The sequence below is a fragment of the Sorex fumeus genome, unplaced genomic scaffold (assembly GCF_029834395.1).
Source record: "Sorex fumeus unplaced genomic scaffold, SorFum_2.1 ptg000008l, whole genome shotgun sequence".
Classification (NCBI taxonomy): Eukaryota; Metazoa; Chordata; class Mammalia; order Eulipotyphla; family Soricidae; genus Sorex; species Sorex fumeus.
This window is the reverse complement of record NW_026606065.1, coordinates 84,200,221-84,215,102: the sequence shown is the minus strand read 5'-3', so window position 1 is coordinate 84,215,102 and position 14,882 is coordinate 84,200,221. Positions and strand designations below refer to the sequence as shown.

The window sequence follows — 14,882 nt, the reverse complement described above, 5'->3', positions numbered from 1 at the left end:
TGGCTGGGGGAAGAAACTTGGAAATCAGTAAAAGGGTGGAGAAGCAGGCGAAAGCCAGCAATGACTGCTGACAAGAGAAACAAACAAACAAAAAGAGCAACTAAATTTAGAGTTGTGAAGGGCAGGTGGCACTCTGGCTGAGTTCCTTCTGCAAGTCTAAATTTTATGGCAGCCAGCCCAGGCCCTCGGTGACCTTAGCAGGAAACTTGGGATAATTTTCCCATAACCATAAACCATTCTCAGCCATATTACTTTGCACAGTCCTTAGTCACAATCAGATGTGCCTCTTTCAATGGCCAGCCCAAGCTTCCTCTCCTGTGTGTTGCTGTTGATCCACGTGACAGCCAAGGGAGGCTGCTACTCCTTCTACCAGGAGTTTCCAGATAGTCTCATTCCAGGAGCTTTTCTTTGCTGGAAGGGCCTTCTGAGAGCTCTTCCCTTCAGCGCCCCAGAGTTGCCAAATTCTCTGATTTGGCTGCTGTACATCTGAGTCTCTTTGATGGTTGAAAGGAATCATGTCAAGTCAGACAACTCACTCTTTCAAAGTCTGGTGTGCCTACAAGAGCCCAAGGAATGCTTTGCCTACTCACAGGGAAGCAGAGACTGGAGGTTTGTTTGTTTTGAAAGGCTAATAAATGACAGAGTATGAAAATGTGTCACGGGTGAAAGCAGCCAACTTTTGATGGACAGAGAGAAAAGGCTAAATTGGGGCCAGAGAGATAGTACAGTGGATAAGGTGTTTGCCTTGCATGAGGACAACCTGAGTTTAATCCCAAGAATTCATAAGCTATCCTGAGCACTTGCCAGGGGAGATTTTCTCAATGCAGAGCCAGGAGGAAGCACTGAGCATCGCCATGTGTGCCCCAAGTCCCAAAAAATAAACTTAAAAAAGCAATAAGCTGGGGCTGGAGTGATAGCACAGCAGGTAGAGCGTTTGTCTTGCACACAGCCTATGCGGGTTCGATTCCCAGCATCCCATATAGTCCCCTGAGCACCACCAGAAGTAATTCCTGAGTGCAGAGCTAATTCCTGAGCATCGCCAGGTGTGACCCAAAAAGCAAAAAAAAAATAGAAAAATAAAAAGCAATAAGCTAAAAACAAAACAAAGCAAGGCAAGAAAAGGCAAAAATAAAGACAAAGGCACTGCATGGCTGGCTCATGGACAGAGCAACAATGGGTGTCAATATAGAGATAGATAGAGACCAAGTACATCTGACTTAAGCTAGAGATTTGGGGGTTACTCTTAGCAACCTGGTGAGAGAGTGATAATCCATCATCCCTGTTAGATAAAGTGAGAACAAGAACGTGGGTCAAAGCCGTTGCTCCACTCAGGAACTGCAGAAATGTGTTTGAGCCTTTTACTAAACCCAGAAAAGAATGCAGCTCCTTACACAGTTATCAGGAACGTTGTGATAACCTGTGGAGAGCTCATCTTTCGATTGAAAAAATCAGGTCAGCATCACTGAAAGTGGTAATCATAGGGGCAGCTAGAATTTGGTGAGTAGGTGGTGCCAGGGTCGGTGTTGCCTCTTTTAAGTCCAGGCCTGGATGCCAAGGAGCTGGGCCCTGCACAGCCACACTCATTCCCCGGTATCTCCTGGGGATCTGGCCAGCCAAGGACATTCCTGGAGGAGATTCCAACATCCTTCCTTTGTGGGACATGACCTAGAGTCTTTCCAACTCCTTCATGAAAGTTAGGTAACACTAACGAAGATTTTGAAGGAAAAGGATCAGGTAAGGTCAAGCCCGGGTCACCCGGCTTCCTGAAGCTGGAACCATGGATCTGAGGAAGGATTCCAGCAAAATGGCTGATTAAAGACCCCGTAATCACTTCATGCTGTTTTATGAGGCAGTGTCAGCTTCCAGGGAACTAAGTGAATGAGACAAAGGGAAGCCAAGTGTGAATGAGTTTATCCTCAATGATGCAACGAAGTCCCCAAATGCTTTTTAAAATAAAGTGTGTTGTGACAGCTAAGAAGGGAGTGTGTGGGGGTGCAGTGAGGGAAAGGAAGAGGATTCTGCCTGGCTCAAGGGATCAGAACCCCTCAAAGTATGTGGAGAGGCTTCCCAAAATCAAGATTATCTCAGGATTTTTTGGGCTCAGGACACTTTTCATGAGCAATGGTGAAGGCATCAGAAGGAAAAACTGGCCTTTGAGTCTTATCCAGGAAAAGCGAAGAATTTGCTTCAAAATGATATGCACTTACTTTTATAAGCCCAGAAACATTATCTCCAGAATGCTTTCCATCCCAGATCCACTTCTGCACCTGCACAGCTCCCTCACATGTCTGTTATAGACTGGAATCCCAGTTTGGCACATTTTTGGGGTCAGTGTTATCTGAAGAAAGAAGTAGAGACTCAAGTTTACCTGTGCCGTGGCTCATGCTCGGTCACTCATGGTGCAAGAAGGTGTCCACTATGTTCTCCTAATAGGGGGCTTTCCTGGGAGATGGACATGGAGTCAGCCACAAAGGGGGTGCCTACACTGTGCCTTGATTGAACATGGATGGGTCTTAACTAGATGCTGAGGATGCCTGGAAGCTAGAGGTTCTGAGCGGAGTGAGGATGAAGATGTCAATTTTACAGAAGTGGTACCTGAATGCCCAAAAATCTGAACACCATAAAATGTGTTCAGACTTTTGAGTTCAGAGTATTGCTTTACTGTGAGTACAGACTTTTGAGTTCAGAGTAATGCTTTACTGTGACCTTTCTAAGAATCTGTGATGATGATGATTATGGTGATGATGATGATGATTATGACACTGTGATTTACAAATTTATTCATTGTTGGGTCTAGGGGCAATAGAACAGCAGTTAAGGCATTTGCCTTGCATTTGGCCAACCTGGGTTTCAATACCCATATGCTCTGAGCTCACCAGGAATATCTCTGAATGCAAAGCTGGGAGTAAGCCTTCAGCACCACCATGTGTGGCTCAAAGACAAAACCACAAAAAAGTTATTCATTGTTGAATTGTAGGCAATTCAACAATGGTGTTCCAGCATCAGTCTCATCACCAGCGTCTGTCTCAGAATCTTTAAAAACAACAGTGTACTTAGGGGAAGAGATGGGATAGGAAGGAAGGGTGGAAAGGGAGATTCTGGGAGGGAGGCAAGGAAGGAGAAAGTTTCGACAAGGTTTATCAGGCTATGAGGACAGTCTGAGAGACAGGACGGATTGGGAGAGGTTTTGTGGTAGATTAAGTGGTACCGCCACAGTTTCCTTTTGAGAGAACTGCTTGGCCCACACTCCTTTCTGCTTCACCACATCTCAAGTCACTCACTGACTGTGTCCTGGTGGGAGGAAAGCAAGAGTCCTGACATGAGAGTAACTGAGGTGTTCCAGAGGTTTCCCATCTCGAAGCATCCCTCTCAAGGTCTCAGGGGCCTGTCTACTGACCTGGACCTGGATTGGCCTCACCCCCACTGTCCTGAAATTTCCAGATGCAAATCCTCCTCTGTACACATTGCCCAGGGGCCAGGTGGGGCTCTTAATTCAGAGCAATTCAGACCCCCATCCTTGCTCCTCTGAGTCAAAGTACTCGTACCGAGGGAGAGAAAGAAATGAAGCCAGCCATAGAACATAACCTGGCTGATACACCCTGAAAAAAATCCCTGCTGTGTGCCAGACTCTCTCTTCTTCTCTATCATGGAAATGAATTACTAGCCTATGGCTGACACAGTCGGGAGAACCACAGAAATCCAGAATCAGGTGAAGACTTGTAAGAAATCCTGGGAATAGATTGCAAGAAAGACTGACAGACAATTTAATGATTTTTTTTTGCTTTCTGGGTCACACCTGACGATGCTCAGGGGTTACTCCTGGCTCATGCACTCAGGAATTACTCCTGGTGGTGTTCAGGGGACCATATGGGATGCTGAGAATTGAACCCGGGTTGGCCACATGCAAGGCAAATGCCCTACCCATTGTTCTATCGCTCCAGCCCCTATTTAATGATTTTTTAATTGTACAAATCATGATCATAATGAATCAGAGAAAATGCCATTCTCTATTTCTTTCTGTATACAAAAAAATAAAACCTGGAAGAAAAAGAAGAAGAAATGACTTTGGGCCAAAGATAAAGTACAGTACAGGACTGAAGACACTTGCCTTGCATGTGATCGACCCTGATTTTATCCCCAGCACCACAGAGGGTTTTCCAAGTACAGCTAGGAATGATACCAAAACACTGAACCTGAAATAGTCCCTGAGCACCCTGTGGTGTGACCAAAGAATCACGGTCATGGTCCTCCTGTTGTTCATCAATTTTCTGGAGTGGGCCCCGTCTCCATCATGAAACTTATTACTGTGGTTGGCATATTGAATACGTCATGGGTAGCTTGCCAGGCTTTGCCGTGTGAGTGAAATACTCTCAGTAGCTTGCCGGGCTCTCCGAGAGGGGTGGAGTAATTGAACCCAGCTTGGCCGGGTCAGCTGTGCGCAAGGCAAACAACCTACTGCTGTGCTATCGCTCCAGCCAAAGAATCAAAAACCAAAAATAAAAAAGATCCTAAGTGACAAGAAGAGGGACTTGGGTGAAAAAAAAAAAACACAGGGCATTCTTCATAACCGTGTTGTTAAACTGAGGGCAAGACTAGCCGAAACCTGCAGTATCTCTGACCCATGGGAATTTTGAGAGGAAACTAATCATCCTCTGACACCAAATGCCTTCAAGAGACTTGTCTCGTTCTGAAGAGTGAGTTGCCCCAGAAACAGTAAAGAATTGGAAGTAGATAACTTACCATGTTCCTTGCTGTGACTCTTTGGGGTCAGTTCATTGTTGGTGCCCATCCTAGTGGACACACATAGTAAAGAAGGCCCTTCCGGGGCTGGAGTGATAGCACAGTGGGCAGGGTGTTTGCCTTGCACATGGCCAACCTGGGTTCGATTCCCAGCATCCCATATGGTCCCCTGAGCACCACCAGGGGTAATTCCTGAGTGCAGAGCCAGGAGTAACCCCTGTGCATCACCAGGTGTGACCCCCCAAAAAAAGGAAGAAAAAGAAGAAGGCTCTTCCTTCCTGAATGATGGAGACTCACAGCAGACCTGCACACCAACCCATGATTTCTTTCCTTGCAGGCAAATCACTCGGAAGGGGCGCTTTTGGAAAAGTGGTCCAAGCATCTGCATTTGGCATTAAGAAATCACCCACCTGCAGGACAGTGGCTGTAAAAATGCTGAAAGGTGAGAACACTTTCCACTGAAACAGCACTTCCCCTCAATACTGGTACAGGTTGGACTTGACTTAGGAGTGATTTCTGCTCAGACATGTGACTTTCGTCTACCAAAGGGCAGGAATTCTAGGGCAGGCCAGCAAGAGCTCAGAAGAAACCTTGTAAGCCAAACAATACACTGGTATCCTTGGAAAGGTATGCCTCTCACCATAAAGGTTTCTCTTCTCTCCTGTCATGTCCCAGATTCGAGATACTCAGGGGCTGAAACACACTCTAACCTGCAGTAACGGGACACTGGGATGTGGCAATAGAAAATCCCCCATGCCTCACCAATCCCCAAGGCCTAGCTTGGGCCTGACTTAACTATGAGTGAAACTATGAAGCTTAAACTATTTAGTTGACCAGAACTCTAGGTGATTTTAAACTCAGTCCCTACCATAAAACATCTCTTTAAGAATTACCAGACACATGGGGCTGGAGTGATAGCATAGCAGGTAGGGCATTTACCTTGCATGTGGCCGACCCGGGTTCGATTCCCAGTATCCCTGAGCACCTCGAGGGATAATTCCTGAGTGCAGAGCCAGGAGTAACCCCTATACATCGCTGGATGCGACCCGAAAAGCAAAAAAAAAAAAAAGAAGAAGAAGAAAAAAGAATTACCAGACACAATAATAACTCCTTTCTTCAAGGTTGAAAGATGTAGCCGTTCTTTCATGGGCTGACAGGGGAGCAAAACCAAAATGATCGGCCACCTGTAAGACTGAGGGGAAAAGCATCAGCAGTTGTATGAACCAAATCTGTTAAAGTTTCCTGTGTCCTCTAAAGTATCAAAAATACTTCTTAAAGGGTAGAGGGATAGTACAGTGGGCACATGCTTTGCATGTGATTAACCCAGATTCGATCCCTAGTACCTCAAATGGCTCCAGAGCACAAAGCCAGGAGTGACTGCTGAACACAGAGCCAGGAGTGTTCCAGGGCAGGCCAGTGAGATCCCTGAGCACTGTGGGTACTCCCAAACACCACTTGCGCCCTCCCACCATCCCAAGAACAGGAATTTCATTTACTTTTTTTGTACTGTCATTTTTCTGTTGGTTCAACTTTGGTTTTAAGGTTTCAAAAACAAGAAGAAATAGGACTACACAAAAAGAAATTAAAGAATGGTTTTTAGCTTTCCAAAGAGTCCAAGATATTTTCAGGGGAATTTCCATCCTGGGAAAAAGCAGGTACCTGGCATGCATGCCAAAAGAAAGGGCCATTTGTGAAGGGAGTGGCAAAATTCTTCTTCCAGTATAGCCAGGTGCAAGGCAAGAGCCCTACACACTATTCTTGCTCCAGTTCCTGGGGTGAATGAGTTCAAAGGGAAAGTTCTGACCTGAAGGGGTTTTGTATTTTCTTTTTCAATGCCCATAGGATCTTGTTTGTTTAATACAGATGTAAAGTGTGTAATCTTTATAAATGTTTGCCTTTATTGTTTAAAAGTCATTCCACTGTATAGAATTACTGAGGAGGACAACATTTTTTTTTAAATTTTTTTATTAGTGAAACTCCATGAGGTACAGTTGTAGATTTACAATTTTTTGTGCTTGGGTTTCGATTATACAATGATCAGATACCCATCCCTCCACCAGTGCCCATTTTCCACCACCATGGATAATATCCCCCCATCCCCATCCCCCCATCCCCCCCTGCCTCTGTGGCAGGGCAATCCCCTGTGTTCTCTCTCTCCTTTTGGGTGTTGTGGTCTGCAAAAGAGGCATTGAGTGGCAAACATGTTCAGGTGGACAACATTTTTATTCCACTGTATTTTTGGTTTTATTTTGGTTTGGTTTTTGTTTGGGGGGCCACACCCGGCAGTGCTCAGAGGTTACTCTGGGCTCTACATTCAGGAATCACTCTTGGTGGTACTTGAGGGACCATATGAGATGCTGGGTCAGCCACACACAAGGCAAATGCCCTCCCCGCTGTGCTCTCCCTCCAGCGATACCCCTTATTCCACTTGGTTGCATAGGTTAGTTGAACATCTGTTCCTAGGAGAAACTGAAAAGGAAGAGATACTGTCAAAGCCCTGAGTCCAAGAAGCCTTCTGAGTGTCCTTGAACAAACCTTTAGGCTTTTAGGTCAGTCACCCAGTCCACATAAGAAAGGAAATCCTGTGGTTTGTTGAACTCACAGATGTGTGTGAAGCCTCCATGGGAACCAATCCCAACCCTACGGGGAGGCTTTAGGAGCTTATCCGGCTATTACATAAAAATTATCCGTTCTTAGGAAATATTATGTTGCACTCTAATACCACAGAATTAAAGGCCCATCTCTTGGCTTGCTTCCAGAAATCAAACCCTACAGAAATACTGACATGTGTATGCAGATTAAACATCTATGGCAGCATTATTATAATAGAAAAGACCCTATATAAAGTCTACCTGGTGGTAGGGAGGCAAGACAGCAATTAGGATGTATGCCAGGCATGTGCCTGACCTGGGCTTAGTTCCCAGGTTTCTAAGTGTTTCTAAGAGACTGCCAGCACTGCTGGGGATGTGGGTATTCCAGGCACACGGGGCCCAGCAACATTGCAGCCTGGCTTGCTCTTGACCCCCAGCACAACAGGGTCCCTCAAGCATCATGAAATACAGTCTTGAAAGCCCTTGAACACCATGGGTGTTGTTTGCACCAAACTAACAGGATAGGTAAAGAATTACCACTGTGGTTCAGATACTCTAATTAGGGCCTTGATACTCTTGGGGGTACTCCTCGCACAAAACATCTGTCAGGAGTGCCATTCATCAATTTAAAGGACTGAGAAAAGTCTCAAATTAAATAGAAAATATATATACATATATAAATATAAATAAATATATATCCATATGTATATATATATATATGTATATATGGATCAGAGCAATAGTTTAGTGGGTAGGCACTCGCTTTGCTTATTCCTGGCCTGGGTTCTGATCCTCAGCAACCCGTATGGTCCCTCAATCTGTGCCAGGAGTAATTCCTGAGTGCAGAACCAGGAGTAAGCCCTGAAGGATTGCCAGATGTATACAAACAAACAAACTGAAAAAAAAAATATATATATAGCACTGCACTGTAGCACTGTAGTCTCATGTTCATCGATTTGTTCGAGCGGTCACCAGTAACGTCTCCATTGTGAGACTTGTTACTGTTTTTGGTATATTGAATATGCCATGGTAGCTTGCCAAGCACTGCTGTGAGGGCAGGATACTCTCAGTAGCTTGCTGGGCTCTCAGAGAGGGACGGAGGAATCGAACCTGGGTCAGCCATGTGCAAGGCAAATGCCCTACCCACTGTGCTATTGCTCCAGCCCATATGCATACATACATAGATACATACATATTTATATATACACACACACATATATGCGTGTGTATATATATATATATATATATATATATTCAATCTACGTAAACAAACTAAAAGAACTTTAGTCTGGGGAGATGGTACAGGGCTTAGGATGCATGTCTGGCTTGGTTTTGAACCCCAGACTAATGATCCCCCAAGCATCTCAAAGTACAGCCTTGGAAGCCTCTGAGCATCATGTGGGGTGGCCCTAGTGATCCCCATCACTGCAGGGCTGATCAGTCACCGCATTCTGGGGCCCTCAACATGAACTGCCAGCTGGTTGGCCAAGCATTGTGGAGAGGGACTCCCTGACCCCAGAGAACAGTTTGGGAGATCGCTATCCCATAGAGAACTTTGATTAAGTAACTATAAATGATTGAGAAAGATCCAAAACTCCAAATGACTAGCAATGGAGTCATTACTTCTAGGAGGGTAAATGGATTGTAGTGGCTTCTGTTTTCACTCTATAATATATCCTGTTGTTGGAGTGTCTTACAGCAAGGTTTTATATTTAAAATGTTGCAGCTAAGAGAAAGTACAGCAGGTAAGGTGCTTGCCTTTCATGCACCCAACCCTTGTTCAAACCCCGGCATCACATATGTTCTCCTGGCATCACCAGGAGTGACCCCTGAGTATATAGCCAGGTGTAAGCTTTCAGCACTGCCAGGTGTGACTCCAAAAATAAACCAAAAAAGGTAAACAATTTATAGATTATAATTAAACCATTTTAATAAAGGCTTTAGAAGTTAACCAACCAGCAAAGGCAAGCACACACGTAAATTAGGTTTTAGACTTCGCTGATTCTTCCCCTTATGGTTCTCTCTGGGAAATATGTTTGATGCTATGGGCCCGCACTCCTTGAGAGAATCCTGCAGACTAAGGTGGGGAGAAAAGAACAATGTTTACAGGGAGGACTCCTGCTCTCAGGCTCCCTGTGCTCCTTCCATGTAACCCCTCAAAGAAGAGGGAGCAAGAACCAGGGTGGGGGGTATGAGGGGCGTGTAGATACCTCCTTCCCAACCTGAGGTCTGTCTGGGCCTGGTGCTTTTGGAAGGGAATAAAGAACTTTCGTAAGATGCCCCTGGTTGCCTTGCACTGAGCCAGCCCCTGCTTGAGCTGGTCTCATTCCATCAGGAGGAAACACCCAGTGTCTAATGCCCACTGCTGCAAGCTGGGCCTGACTGTAAAGGCCAGAGGACATGGGCACAGGTTGGTGGGAGCAAGCGAAAGAGTCTGGAGCCTAGGCAGCCTGGGGAAAGGAGCCCAACGCATGTCTGGAGGGCAAGTTGGGCCCCTGATTCACTCTTCCTTGCTTCTTACACAGAGGGGGCCACAGCCAGTGAACACAAAGCTCTGATGACTGAGCTCAAGATCCTGACCCACATCGGCCACCACCTCAATGTGGTCAATCTGCTCGGAGCCTGCACCAAGCAAGGAGGTAAAGGAGAGACAGGTGTGCCTTCTCCTTGTCACAGGCCCCAGCCAATTCCTCGAACGGGTACCCCTTCGCCCACTCTCTTCCTCCTCACCTCCTAGAACTGCTTCTCTGTGTCCAGAGGAAACCCTTTTCCATTTGTGGAAGGTCTTAGAAATGCCTCTGGGGACACAAGAGCCAGTACTAGGCTTAAGTCACCCTCCTTTCATGCAGCTGACTGGTGTTTGATCCTTGATATTGCCAGAAAGTGATACCCAAGTGCAGAGCCAGGAGGAGTTCCCAGTATCACAGGGTATCCCCCAAAAATTTTGTAGAAGAAATGCTTTCCCTGTTCAGTTAATTGAAAGGTTCTCAAGAGAGATGTGGATGTAGTTCAGCCGCAGAACAATCATCTTGTGTGGGAGTGCTGCTGGCCTCTGGACTCCACAAAGTAAAGAGATCAGGGGTTAGAAAGATAGTTCAGCAGCTAAGGCGCTTGCCGGGCATGCACCTGACCCAGGTTCAATCCCTAGTATCTCATATTATCCCCCAAGTACTGCCAGGAGTAATTCCTGAGTGCAGCGCCAGGAGTGACCCCTGTGCATTTCTGGATGTGAACCTCCCCCCACCAAAAAAAAAATTTTAGCATAAAATTAATTATGAATTAACTAAAGTTTCCAAAGTAAAGCAACCCCTCCTAGATCTTCCTTCCAGATCTTTCTGCACAGGCCCAAGGTCTAAGAGAGGATTGTTTTTCTTTCTGGATGACTCTAAGGGGTGATTAAGGTAACAGCACAAAAGGGCTGTAAATCCCTAGAAGATTCCCCTGAAGCATGACTCAGGTTGGTAGGACCCTGGGAAGTGGGACTGGGAAGGACTCTAGAAGGTTCTGTCCCTTCAGACAGGCCTTACCTGCAGGGGCAGGAGCAGGGCTGTGTTAAGGACTGAGGGGCCAGCTAGCTCAGAAACCTTTTGCTCCTCCCTAGGGCCAGGTCAGTGTCTGGGTGGAAAAGCATGACAAGGGTTGGCATCAGAGAGGTGCCTAAAGCTCCAGGCATAAGAATATTGGCCAGGGTCAGCAGGGCTGCCCAGGCGGAGACTGGATGGAGAAAGTCCAACAGGAGAGACCGTGGATGAATGATGACGCAAGGGACACAGGAGAGCAGAATTGGCACCTGAGGTTGCTCTGGGATTCTTGAGGTTGACAAGGCTTCTAGAAGGTCCCACTCAAGCTTTCTGCCTCAACTTTGCATCCACTGAGCTGCCTGGGGCTGTGGAGCAGAGGTTGTGGGGAGAATTCTTTCTCTGTCCTTTGACCTTTTCTTCTTCTCCCCCACCCACTCTATCCCTCCACCCCCACTCCAGCTGTCTCCTAATCCTGTCCTGTTTATCAGACACCTCCCTTTAAGTGTGGGGAAAATACTCTCAGGCCTAAGCTCATTGGTAGCCCCGCCCCCCTGCCCCCCTCACCTCCCACCCTCCCCCAGACCCGACATATTGCTGGGAGGTGGACCTGGGCTGGCAGCACTGAGCCTGTGCTCCTTTGGCTACAGGGCCCCTGATGGTGATCGTTGAATACTGCAAATATGGAAATTTATCCAACTACCTCAAGAGCAAACGAGACTTGTTCTTTCTCAATAAGGTAAGGAGGTGAAGACTTGGAGGTTTTTAAAGATGATGAGTATTTTCCATTTCACTGAAGCATGAAGCAAGAGAAACCTGTGGTTTCCCGTATATAAACAAGCATAAGAGGCAACTTCTACTTTTCCCATTTATTTTTTCTTTGGGTTTTTTGTTTGTTTTTAAGGGCCACACCCAGATGTTCTCAGAGCTGACACTTGGCTCTGTGTTCAGGGGTCACTCCTGGTGGTGCTTGGGGGACCATATGTGGTACCGGAAATAGAACTTAAGTTGTGCTCTCAAGGCAAAAGGCTACCTGCTGTACTATTTCCCCAGACTCTGATTATTTTTTCTTCTGTGATCATCTGTCCCATTCTTTTGGTGGCTAGCACCAGGAAAATCTGATCTCTGTGTAAGCCGCAATCCAAATCTGTAGTCCAAATCACTAATTAAATTCCTATCAAATAACCTTGATACCATCATTTCTCTCTCCATATACACACGTCACTTGGCCACTTTTCCTTTTTTGTTTGAATTGTTTTGGTTTCTGGGCCAGCAGTACTCAGAGCTTAGTGCTGGCTCTGCGCTCAGGGATCACTCTGGAGGGGCTCAAGGGAACATGGGAGTGCTGGGGGTTTGAATCCAGGTGGGCCATATTCAAGGCAAATTACGCACTATGCTAATACTCTGACCCCTCGGTCACTTTTTCTCAAAGAAGAGGATAGCTAGCAATATTTGCATTTATTAGAGTCAGGAAGAACTTAGTTGAGTGACTTCACAGTCAACTGCAGAGCAGATATGGAGAGAGAGAAGTCATCTTCTCCCTCTTCCTGTTTCTCTCCCTCACTCCCACATATATAGCGACCCAGATTGCTAAAGCAAAACTGTCACGGGAACTGGGGCGATAGTACAATGCGTAAGGTGCTTGCCTTGCACACAGCCAACCTGGGTTTGATCCCTGACATCCCATAAAGTCCTCTGAGTACCACTAGGAGTGATTCCTGAATGCATAACCAGGAGTAACCCCTGACCATCACCAGATGTGACCCCAAGACCAAAACCAAAAAAATTTTTTTTTTAATTTTTAAAGGCAGACACAGATCTAAGACCCAAAAAGTAGAAAAAAGATTATCAAAAAAAGAGCAAAACTTTATCAGGGGGACATTTCCATCTGTGTAGTGACCTCCTGGGTGCTGGAGAAGTTCGGGGAGTAGAAGGGGAGTCAGTGATTCAACATTATTAACTTGCATTCGACAATGTTGGTTTTGAATCAGTCCTTGAGGAATAGTGGTTTAGGACCCAGATTCCAGAATCAAACTTCCTGGCTTTAAATCCTGACTTAAGTATACATGAAACCTGGAGGCGTGGGCAAACACTCAGGTACTCGAAGTTTCCATTTCCTCGCTTATGAAATTCAGATAGCAGCACAGAAATTGCTCAGAGGACCAGATTCAGTTAGGCTTTTTTTTAATTGAATCACCGTGAGATACACAATTATAAAGTTGTGAGAAATACAATTACAAAGATGTTCATGATTGAGTTTTAGTCATACAATGTTCCAGCATCTCTCCCTTCACCAGTGTGTGCTCAGTTAGGCATTTAATAAATGCGAGGTCTCCTCCTCATCATCATCATTTTTGACCAACTAAGTCAGGAAGAGTGAGTGAGCCCAATTAAATACCACTAACTTATAGAACCCAGACAGTGGACTAAGTGGACATCTTTGTCACAGAGCCAAAAGCCTTCAGTGGCGCACAAATAATTTTTCAGTAACAGCTGGTCCTTTTCTTGTCTTGTGTACTAACCATACATAATGGTCGTCTACCCGTCTGGTGACATATGCAAGAACTTATTTTCCCCTAATTGATAACTATGCTAGCTGTTCCTTTGATTCTTAGAATGGGGTCTTTGCCACTTTCTGGTTCACACTGTCATTCTAGCCCAGGTCCAGAGCCATCAGGTGGAAGAAACACGCTTACCGAGAGGTGAAGTCAAGCGCGTGGAGAGAACTTAGCTCTCTCAACTCCCTTCCCCGTGTTTTTTTCTGTGTCCAGAGCCAGTGTGCTTTTTAATATGCACCACACAGGATGGGGCGGGAGGACAACAAAAACTAAGGAAAAGTGGGAAGCAGTGTTCCGAACTGAGAGACACACGAATTCCCTTCAGTGCTGGAGTCCTGGGCTGGCTTCAGGAAGGACTAAGCCAGCAGAGGCCCCCAGAGACCTGGGCAGGATGGAACGTTTGGGTTCGTGCGTCCTTTGTTTTGAAGAGTTTGCTTCCTTCTTGGGCTATATTTAATGATTCACCTCCCTGTTGGTGGGACCGAGTGTTTTCATGAAAAACCAAGGACTGTGTTACATATTTGGAACTTAAAGAGAAGGTAATGGAGGCGCAGGAATCGGGGGGTGGCAGGGAGAGACCCACAGGACTACCTAGAAATGGGATACATCGTTTTGCAAATCAATTCCCAAGACTCCTGAAGAGGGATTTGTATTAAATGAATTCCCTGCACTTTGCCGGGATCACCAGAGTTCAGGAAATCAGAGATGGCTATCCAGAGGCAGGTTGGAATGGGAGTCAGGAAAGAGGGGAAGAGCTGAATTTGGGTGACTTCCAGAAGCCCAGGGAAGGGAGGCCTCAAGCCACTGTTTCCACTGAGCTGAGCCAGAAGCAGGCATGGGAGGTGGGGGAAGTGGGTGGTACCTCCGACCCCTGCCACCTTTCCTTCCCTCTGGATTCACTTCTTTTTCTTTTTGTTTGTTTGCTTGGGAGCCATACCCGGCAATGCTCAGAGGTAGCTCCTGGCTCTGCACTGGGGGAATCACTCCTGGCAGGGTTCTAAGGATCATATGGGATGCCGAGGATTGATCCCTGGTCAGCCTAGTGTAAGGAAAGCACCCTGCCTGCTGAATTATCACTACACCCCTCTTTTTTGTTGTCATTTTTGTTTGGGGGGACAACACCTAGCAGTGTTCAGGGCTTACTCTTAGTTCTGTGTTCTTGGATCACTCCTGGAGGGCTTGGGGAACCATTTGTGGTGTGGGAGATCCAACTTGAATCAGGGGCTTGCAGGCCCTTACCCACTGTACTATCCCTCCAGCCCTCACTTACTCATCCAACATCACAGAGTTCTCAGGTCTGCTCCCTGGGGTGGCAGATGGACCATTCCTGCAGGCTCGCCCTGCTCTGCTATGCCCTCTAGTGGACGCTTCTCCCTCTGGGCGACATTTCCAGGAAAAGCCAAGGAAGGGTGGGAGGAGGTGGCGCCAGGCTCACCCTGCAGGTGGATCCAGGACCACCGTGCTGAGCCCCAGGC

At 46.4% G+C, this 14,882-nt stretch overlaps 1 protein-coding gene across 1 annotated transcript in view; it reads left to right on the top strand.

Annotated features, from left to right (window-relative positions):
* Nucleotides 1-14,882, top strand: part of FLT1 (fms related receptor tyrosine kinase 1) — a 210,258-nt gene that overhangs the window by 168,264 nt on the left and 27,112 nt on the right. Inside the window, 3 exon segments of the mRNA XM_056108631.1 lie at nucleotides 5,078-5,182; nucleotides 9,857-9,970; nucleotides 11,500-11,588. Coding sequence (XP_055964606.1) covers nucleotides 5,078-5,182; nucleotides 9,857-9,970; nucleotides 11,500-11,588 — 308 coding nt within the window.